The sequence below is a fragment of the Podarcis pityusensis genome (genome assembly GCF_964106645.2).
Source record: "Podarcis pityusensis genome assembly, chromosome: 7".
NCBI classification, from domain to species: Eukaryota; Metazoa; Chordata; class Lepidosauria; order Squamata; family Lacertidae; genus Podarcis; species Podarcis pityusensis.
This window is the reverse complement of record NC_138031.1, coordinates 1,401,323-1,410,518: the sequence shown is the minus strand read 5'-3', so window position 1 is coordinate 1,410,518 and position 9,196 is coordinate 1,401,323. Positions and strand designations below refer to the sequence as shown.

Below are 9,196 nucleotides of genomic sequence, written 5' to 3'. Positions count from 1 at the left end.
AGTGTTGGTGCTGACCTTTAAAGCCCTAAATGGCCTCGGTCCAGTATACCTGAAGGAGCGTCTCCACCCCCATTGTTCAGCCCGGACGCTGAGGTCCAGCGCCGAGGGCCTTCTGGTGGTTCCCTCATTGAGAGAAGTGAGGTTACAGGGAACCAGACAAAGGGCCTTCTCAGTAGTGGCACCCGCCCTGTGGAAGGCCCTCCCAGCAGATGGGAATGAAATAAGCAGCTATCCTACTTTAAAAGACATCTGAAGGTAGCCCTTTTTAGGGAAGTTTTTAATATTTAATGCTGTATTGTTTTTAACACTCGATTGGGAGCCGCCCAGAGTGGCTGGGGAAACTCAGACAGATGGGCGGGGTATAAATAATAAGTTGTTGTTGTTGTTGTTGTTGTTGTTGTTGTTGTTGTTGTTGCTGTTGTTGTTGTTACAAGTGTTTTGAGCCACTGCTAGGTTATGGAGGGGTCTTTGGGAGGAGTAATTTGTTATAAAACTGATATTCTGTTCTTCCCTCCCAATTGCAGTTCTGCCTGTTTCCCCTCTTGTTTAATCTGCATACTTGGGGGTTGAAGGGATCTATGTAGATATATAATGCCACTTAGACAATCTCTATAAGGAGGTGCCTGATACATACAAATAAATGATAATGCGTGAGAAAGATTGGTGCCGCAATGCCTGCTTTCTGGCACAGGCTAAACCACAGACTCTCTTGGTTTTCGGGGCTCAAGAAGCAAAAGGGAGAGATGAAGGAAGCCTGCTCAATGGGCATTTATTGGAGATACAAAATCTATGAAATCCCCTCACCCCTAAAACAATCAAAAAACCACCACCCACAGGTGCTGATCCCTAGCACTGGTCTTCTGCCTTGGTGCCATAGACCTCCACCTCGCACAAGGTCAGGTATTCGGCCCTTCCCAGGATGTTGACGCTCACGAAGCGGCCCTTGAGCCAATTGCAGTACAAGGTGCTGACAGAGCCAAGGCTGGTGTCTGTGATGGTCCCACAGCTGGAGAGAGAGAGGGAGAGAGAGAGAGAGAATCAGCTGTAGGGTGGGTTTAATGTGGAATCTCCATCTAAACTGTGAAGGAATACATCCCTAAATATATGCTATTCCTCATGATCCCAGTCAAAGGGTGATGCCCAGTCTCCCCCAAAAGCTGGCCTCCCTGGCGTTTATAATGATGATGATGATAATTTATTTATTTATTTATACCCCGCCCATCTGGGCAGCTTCCAACAAAATATTAAAAATACAATAAAACATCAGACATTAAAAACTTCCCTATACAGGTCTGCCTTCAGATGTCTTCTAAAAGTCAGATACAGTGGTACCGCGGGTTACAGACGCTTCAGGTTACAGACTCCGCTAACCCAGAAATATTACCTCGGGTTAAGAACTTTGCTTCAGGATGAGAACAGAAATTGTGCTCTGGCGGCACGGCAGCAGCAGGAGGCCCCATTAGCTGAAGTGGTGCTTCAGTTTCAGGTTAAGAACGGACCTCCGGAACGAATTAAGTACTTAACCCGAGGTACCACTGTAGTTGTTTATTTCCTTGACATCTGATGGGAGGGCGTTCCACAGGGCAGGCGCCACCACCGAGAAGGCCCTTCTGCCTTGTTCCCTGTAACCTCACTTCTTGCAGTGAGGGAACTTCCAGAAAAAGGCCTTTGGAGCTGGACCTCAGTGTCCGGGCAGAATGATAGGGGAGGATGCATTCATTCATATCACTCACTACCTTTCACTGTAGTCCAGAATAATTACTACAAAATTACCACCACCCACTTTTTCCATCTTTGGTCACTGTCCCTGTCCCACCCTTGTAAAGGGGGCAGGATGGAGGTTGGGGAAAATGAAACTTACAGGGGGTTGGACTTGCCATGGTCAACCACGGAGTCTCCTACATGGATCTGGGCTCCCCGGAGTCTCTCACTGCAGCAGCCCTGACGGTTTTTCACCACCACGGCCGAGATGGCATACTCATCGCCCAGGTCCACGTACCACCAGGGGTCCTGGTCTTGATTAGTGTGGGTGCAGGAGCCTCCGACAAAGAACCCGTCACAATTCCCATCCACAGCGTTTTTTGCGCCAGTAAAAACCTGATTTGGGTAGATGGAGGACTGGAAGGCTGGGCGGCCTTTGGCCAAGTTGTGAGCTGGAGCAGGATGGGAAGGAGATGGAGGGAGAATAAATGGTTAGAGAGTTATACAGCCTCCATGGAAGCTCCTCTCTGGACAAGAACAGGGAGCACAGAGACCAGGGGAAGCTTTGCAAAGCCCTTCAGGAGACCCACTTTCAGTGTTCAAAGAAGCTCCAACAGAAGAGGGAGGAATATCGCCACACTGATATTAAAATAGTTGCATTTCCAGATTTTAATTTTTCATGGCCCTCCAACCAAGAGGTGAGGCTCTGCAGTGTTTAAAGGCTTTTAAACTGCCTTGGTAGAAAAGTAAGCTGAACAAGCTCAGAGACGGGCCTTCTGCAACCTTGGAATGGCTATCAAAGGAGGCCAATGTTCATGCCCTCTTCCCACCTCCCTGCATTTTGGGGGAAGCCCAGTCCTGCAATAAGCTGGTGGTGCTGAGAGCCGGAGGCTGAGTTTGGTCCTTTCTCCTTCAGCCTGACACCTCGCAGGGCTCTTGTGAGGATAAAACGGGGGTTGTCATTGTGCAGTGTAAAGGTAAAGGGACCCCTGACCATTAGGTCCAGTCATGGCCGACTCTGGGGTTGCAGCGCTCATCTCGCTTTATTGGCCAAGGGAGCTGGCGTACAGCTTCCGGGTCATGTGGCCAGCATGACTAAGCCGCTTCTGGCGAACCAGAGCAGCGCATGGAAACGCTATTTACCTTCCCGCCAGAGTGGTACCAATTTATCTACTTGCACTTGGACGTGCTTTTGAACTGCTAGGTTGGCAGGAGCAGGGACCGAGCAACGGGAGCTCACCCCATTGTGGGGATTCGAACCACCAACCTTCTGATCGGCAAGTCCTAGGCTCAGTGGTTTAACCCACAGTGCCACCCGCGTCCCTTGTGCAGTGTAAGAGCAGGAAAAAATTGCAGTGACAACAAAGAGGTTACATCTGAACGTGTTGTTGGAGATTTCAAGAGTGTGTTGATTTCTTGCCATCCATGTATACCTCATAGCACATTCACCCCCATTTCACCTGAAGGAATGAGCTACCAGACTGAAGGTCGCATTGGGCAAACGGGAAATCGAAAGATAAACCAGTTCCTCCTCCCTCTCCCCAAGCAGTCTTGAAGGATAATGTAGAATATAGTCCTAAGAGGGCCATCTAGGTGCTGAGTATGAAAGCACACTGAACATGCTCAGAGACCGGCCCTCTCCAACCTTGGCATTGATGTCCAAGGGTGGCATTGGTCATGGCCTTCCCAGACCCATTTTTGGGCGTGCCCCGATGAGCAATGGGCTCCTGATGCTGAGCTCTAGAGGCTACACCATCAGGGTGTCTCTTGGAAACAGCAGCCACCTCAGTGCTTCATCCTCTGCCTGTGGGTGAAACAGCCCCAGTCTGAACACATAAAGGGATGAATCTGATGAATGGGTCCAATGGAGGGGAGATGTTGTTCCCCCATCACAACTTGTCAGGTCTGAACCTTTTGGATAACTAATTCAGGCTTTGCCATCTTAATATGTGACGTCCTCACTAGGTAAGATGGCTCCCAACTTTCACTGTCACAACAGCAGCTTAGAGGTCACTGGTTTGGGGGAAATAGGGGGTGCTTTGGGGTGGTGGAGAAGTATTATTTGCATTTGGGTCTGACCCACAGACCCCTTTGGGAGCTCTTACCAGTGCCTTGCAGCTCAGGCTTGCAGCTCTGGGCATCCCCACTCCCTGCCAGGAGCGCCAGGGTCAGCATCGAAATCCAGGTGAGGAGCATCCTGGAAGGAGGGGAGGGGAGACAGCAGTGAGGGAGGGGTCTGGGCTGGAGCCCTGGGGGTCTGCCTCCCCCTGAGCCCCAGGAAAGTAAAAAAATAATAATGGGGAGGGAGGGCTCACAGCCAGCCAGGAATGGATCATGAGACCTGCTGGCTAGAAAAGGGCAGGACGAGGAAATGGGAGAGTGTTCCTTGTCAGCATGGAAACAGGGTGAGGGGGAGAGAGAGTTTGGAGAGAGTGCTGGATAATTATGAATGGTGAAACTTGCTGAAATAAACTCGGAGTCGAGAGTGGATTTCATGCTCTTTATTCAGCTCATAGTGGTGAGGAGGAATGGAAGTTCCCCCAGAATGTCTGCTTTATATTCAGTGGTACCTCAGGTTACAGACACTTAAGGTTACAGACTCCACTAACCCAGAAATATTACCTCAGCTTAAGAACTTTGCTTCAGGATGAGAACAGAAATTGTGCTCCGGCGGCACGGCAGCAGCGGGAGGCCCCATTAGCTAAAGTGGTGCTTCAGGTTAAGAACAGTTTCAGGTTAAGAACGGACCTCCAGAACGAATTAAGTACTTAACCCGAGGTACCACTGTACATTATTTACACAATGCGCCGCACGTGATTGGCTAATTCCGGGATTCTCCTGTAGGCCAATCAGGTTGTGGATTCACTTCCACCTGGAGCTGGATTGGGTGGCTCCTGTGGACCAATCAGACTGCTGCATTCTGGACCCTATTCAGCTCAGTACATAAGACATGCATTAACAGGGAGGTTTCTGTACCTGCTAAAGAAGATGCAGTTTTCAAAAGTCAGCCTGCCAGAGCCCACAAGAGGAAGTTTGGGGAAGTCGGTTAAGTGTGATTAAATCTGTGGTGAGGTGACAATGGAAATAGGGAACCTGGAAACTGGGGCAAACTGTTGAAAGGGTGGGGCAGGAGACAGAGGAGTTGGTGAGTCTGTGGTGCTGATAAAGCCACTTCCGCCCTGCAGAGGAGGTGGGGTTGCGGGCTTCATGCCCCCACCACGCGCAATTGGGGGAATCCCCGGCTGCGTCACCCCCAGGCCAGCTAATCGGCTGGCTCTGGGGGCTTGGCCTGCCCTATTTAACCAGGCGCGGCCAGGGATTTCCCTCTTTTCCCGCCTACCAGCTGTTCCTGTTTCCCACCCTCCTGCCCTTTAAGGTTTTCGTTCCTTGACCTTTCTATGGACCTGGGTTGGTCGCCATTAAGGGGCCTGGTGGGATTTTTTCCACTTGGCAAATGGCACCAGCCCCTTGGTTTTCGCCTACCTCGTAGCAAATCGTCACAACTTTCTGGGTATTGGCGGTTAGGCATTGGTATTGGTCTGTAGATGGGAAGAGGGGAGGAAGCGCCATCACCTGCCCCACATATTGAAGGGTAGTCCTGTAAAGGGTTCTGGGGGGTGTGGCCCTGTCCGAAGGCTATGGAGGTGAGGGCCTAAGGCACACCCCCTATTGGTGACCCCGGGGGAGTTCCTAGTTGATGTGCATCAGCAGGACTCCCCCTACTGGTGGTTAACCCTTCCTGGACTTCAAGCGGACAGGCTGAAGTGGGATATAGTCGGTTAGGACCAATGCCTAAGCCAATACCGCTCATCACCTGCAACCAATAAAGTTGTGGCCTTATTTAGCCCATTAACCTTCATAATTGTGCCATGTGTCTTTATTTCCACTTGGGGGGGGCAGGAACTCGCCACGCAACTAGAAACCGCTGCTGCTGAGGAGATAAGACGGGGGAACACGGAACCAGTGAAACTGCGGGCATACAGGTAAATGTATGAAAGATTTTGTGTGCTTGGGGGTCTCTTGCCTGAACCATGAGGTTGGCAGGGCACCATTCGTGACCAAGAGCAAACACTGCCTGTTTTGCTACCACTGCCTGCCTTCCTGACCACAAGGCAATGAACACTTTGGACCGCTGTCCCTTGACAAGAAGGACAAGCTGCAAAGATGCTTGAAGATGCAGGAGGCAGTTTCTCTGGCAATGGGCCTCACTGGGGGTCCATAACAGACTTTTTAAGATGCCTCCAAAAAATATAGGGTGGTAACCAACTATGTTTATCTCAGCGTGGAACAATTGAATACACCTGTCTTGGTCATTCTGACTTCTGTGGTATGATAGATAATTATAAGAGAATATAATATTGATGAAAATTAACAAAAGAAAACAAAAAAATATAGATAGACTAAGTGGTAGGTGCATGATGGGGTGGTGAGAAGCCGTTAGACACTCAAGAACGACGTATTGTGATGCGAAATAACAAATATTGCCATTTTCTTTTCTTTCTTCTGGATAAGCCTTTTGTTTGTTATTCCTTTTTAATTTAAAAAAGCATTAAAAAAATTCTTGGTCATTCTCATTTATTTCAATGTGTCTATTCAGAGTAATGCTACCCATAATTTTCTGGAATTTTAGAACAAAGTCTTGAAAGTTAAATTAGTACTGTAAATATGCTCCAAGCTCTGGACTTTCTTTGGAAAATGGGGGATATTCTGGTCTTCAGGTATCACACCCAATGAGGCACCTCCCTTCCAATTTTATTTATTTCATAAAATTTAAACCACTCAATTGTAGAAAACCTCAAATCGGTTCACAAAACTTACCCTGCTTCTCTGTGTTGGGATCAGCAACCAGAAGTTTCTTCCCCCAAAATGTTTCCTCTCTGCTTCCAAATGAGTCCTGGAGCTCTCAGACGGTCCTGGTTTTATGCTCTTCAACTCCCCCAATCAGGAAGATGTTGAAACCAGAATTGCACGCCCTCTTTCTAATCGGGCTTGTGTTTGTTTCTGACTCTCTCCTTTGATTAAGGGTCGTAGTACTTGATCCACAACCGCCAGCACACACAACAGGTGCAAGGAAGGAGCTTGCATTTATGGGGAAGTTAAAAAGTTGAGCTGCCTCATTTGCATCTGAACATAACCTCCGGTGAGAGATCTTTTGCTGGAGTCCGTATGGGCATCTGTAACGAATACATGTTTACCCTTCACATTATGCCCCATTGCACACACCAGGAAATGAAGAAAGCTTGGTTTGTCAATGAAATGAAAAAGACAGAGTATTTGCATGCTGTTTCAGGCAGCCTGGGGACAGATATGCAAGCAGGAGGGGGGAAAGCCTGCATAGCTCAGTTGGTTAGAGTCTGGTGCTGATAACACCAAGGCTGCAGGTTTGATCCCTGTATGGGATCCTGCATTGCTGGGGGTTGGGCTAGATGGCCCTCAGGGTCCCTTCGAATATGATTCTGTAAAATCATACAGCACAAACAAATCTGGTATCTAAAAAGTAAAGGAGTCCCTTGATATCTGGTTTAAGAAGGTATTGTTGCTGTTGTTTAGTCATTTAGTCGTGTCCGCCTCTTTGTGACCCCATGGACCAGAGCATGCCAGGCACTCCTGTCTTCCCGCAGTTTGGTCAAACTCATGCTGGTCTCTTCGAGAACACTGTCCAACCATCTCGTCCTCTGTCGTCCCCTTCTCCTTGTGCCCTCCATCTTTCCCAACATCAGGGTCTTTTCCAGGGAGTCTTCTCTTCTCATGAGGTGGCCAAAGTATTGGAGCCTCAGCTTCAGGATCTGTCCTTCCAGTGAACACTCAGGGCTGATTTCCTTCAGAATGGAGAGGTTGGATCTTCTTGCAGTCCATGGGACTCTCAAGAGTCTCCTCCAGCACCATAAAATCCAGTTGTCTTCCCCTTCATGGATCCCTGCCTTGCCGTGGCGAAGGGGCTTGAATAACTCAGAGAAGCTATGAGCTCTGTCATGCAGGGCCACCCAAGATGAACAGGTCATAGTGAAGAGTTTTTTTTTTTTTAATAATTTTTTATTAAAGTTTTAAACAAAGAAAAAAGAAAAACAACACACACAAAAAACAATACAAAACTTAACAATAAAAACAAAACATAACAATTAAAAACAAACTCTCTTTTCCATATCCAATTTTAGATTACTTATTTTCTGGACTTCCTCATACCTCCTTTTTTTGTATTCCAATCCACATTATTTGTCCAGCAGTTTCTTTTCCACTTTTTTAATCCCAATCTTTAATTTAATAAAATGTTAAAGTATATAACTTCAACTTTTTTTTTAAAACCTAATCCTTGCTCTTAATGTCATATAGCTTTAAATTTTTCCCTTTTATTATCAAATTTCCATTTCTTTAAATATCTTTAATCTTAATCTTTAATCTTAATCTATCCTTAACTTTAACCTGTACAGCTGGAAACCACTTATTTTCAATCCTACATCACTCTAACATTCCTTAATTTTGCAATGTTTCTGAAGATAGTCTTTGAATTTCTTCCAGTCTTCCTCCATCGACTCTTCTCCCTGATCACGGATTCTGCCAGTCATTTCCGCCAATTCCATATAGTCCATAAGTTTCATCTGCCATTCCTCCAGCGTGGGAAGTTCTTGTGTCTTCCAATACTTTGCGATGAGTATTCTTGCTGCTGTTGTTGCATACATAAAGAAAGTTCTATCCTTTTTTAACACCATTTGGCCCACTATGCCCAGGAGAAAGGCCTCTGGTTTCTTGGGGAAGGTATACTTAAATACCTTTTTTAATTCATTATATATCATTTCCCAGAAAGCCTTAATCTTTGGGCACGTCCACCAAAGGTGAAAAAATGTACCTTCAGTTTCTTTACATTTCCAACATTTGTTATCGGGCAAGTGATAGATTTTCGCAAGCTTGACTGGGGTTATGTACCACCTGTATATCATTTTCATAATATTCTCTCTTAAGGCATTACATGCCGTAAATTTCATACCTGTGGTCCATAACTGTTCCCAGTCAGCAAACATAATGTTATGTCCAATGTCCTGTGCCCATTTAATCATAGCCGATTTTACCGTTTCATCCTGAGTATTCCATTTCAGCAGCAAGTTATACATTCTTGACAAATTCTTAGTTTTGGGTTCTAACAATTCTGTTTCTAATTTGGATCTTTCCACCTGGAAACCAATTTTCCTGTCCAATCTAAATGCCTCCATTATCTGATAATAATGAAGCTAGTCTCGCACTTTGTTTTTTAGTTTTTCAAAACTCTGCAATTTCAATCTATCTCCGTCTTGTTCCAAAATTTCCCAATATTTCGGCCATTTGACCTCCATATTGACCTCATAGTGAAGAGTTTTGACCAAACGTGATCCACCTGGAGCAGGAACTGGCAAGCCGCTCCAGTATCCCTGCCAAGAAAACTCCATGGACAAAGACAACAAGAAGGTATTATTCATTGCAAAATCTGAAAAACTTGCACATTCTTTGCTAGTTTTATTATTAT

The 9,196-nt window shown here is 46.5% G+C and overlaps 1 protein-coding gene across 1 annotated transcript; it reads right to left on the bottom strand.

Moving 5' to 3' along the window:
- Window positions 1-744: 744 nt before the first annotated feature.
- On the bottom strand, window positions 745-6,754 carry LOC308480904 (fucolectin-like). The gene is made up of 4 exons (XM_081012876.1): window positions 6,520-6,754; window positions 3,807-3,898; window positions 1,862-2,153; window positions 745-1,006 (listed from the first exon to the last, which is right to left on the bottom strand). The coding sequence occupies exons 2-4, from the start codon at window positions 3,895-3,897 to the stop codon at window positions 847-849; spliced, it is 543 nt and encodes a 180-aa protein (XP_080869002.1). The 5' UTR covers window position 3,898; window positions 6,520-6,754; the 3' UTR covers window positions 745-846.
- Window positions 6,755-9,196: the final 2,442 nt, after the last annotated feature.

What these genes read in the sequence shown, in the direction of transcription:
- LOC308480904 (XM_081012876.1), bottom strand. Translation starts at nt 3,897, where the DNA reads ATGCTCCTCACCTGGATTTCGATGCTGACCCTGGCGCTCCTGGCAGGG. An exon ending in GCCTGAGCTGCAAGGCACTG is followed by an intron (nt 2,154 to 3,806) that starts GTAAGAGCTCCC and finishes ATCCTGCTCCAG; the next exon opens with CTCACAACTTGGCCAAAGGC. An exon ending in CATGGCAAGTCCAACCCCCT is followed by an intron (nt 1,007 to 1,861) that starts GTAAGTTTCATT and finishes CTCTCTCTCCAG; the next exon opens with CTGTGGGACCATCACAGACA.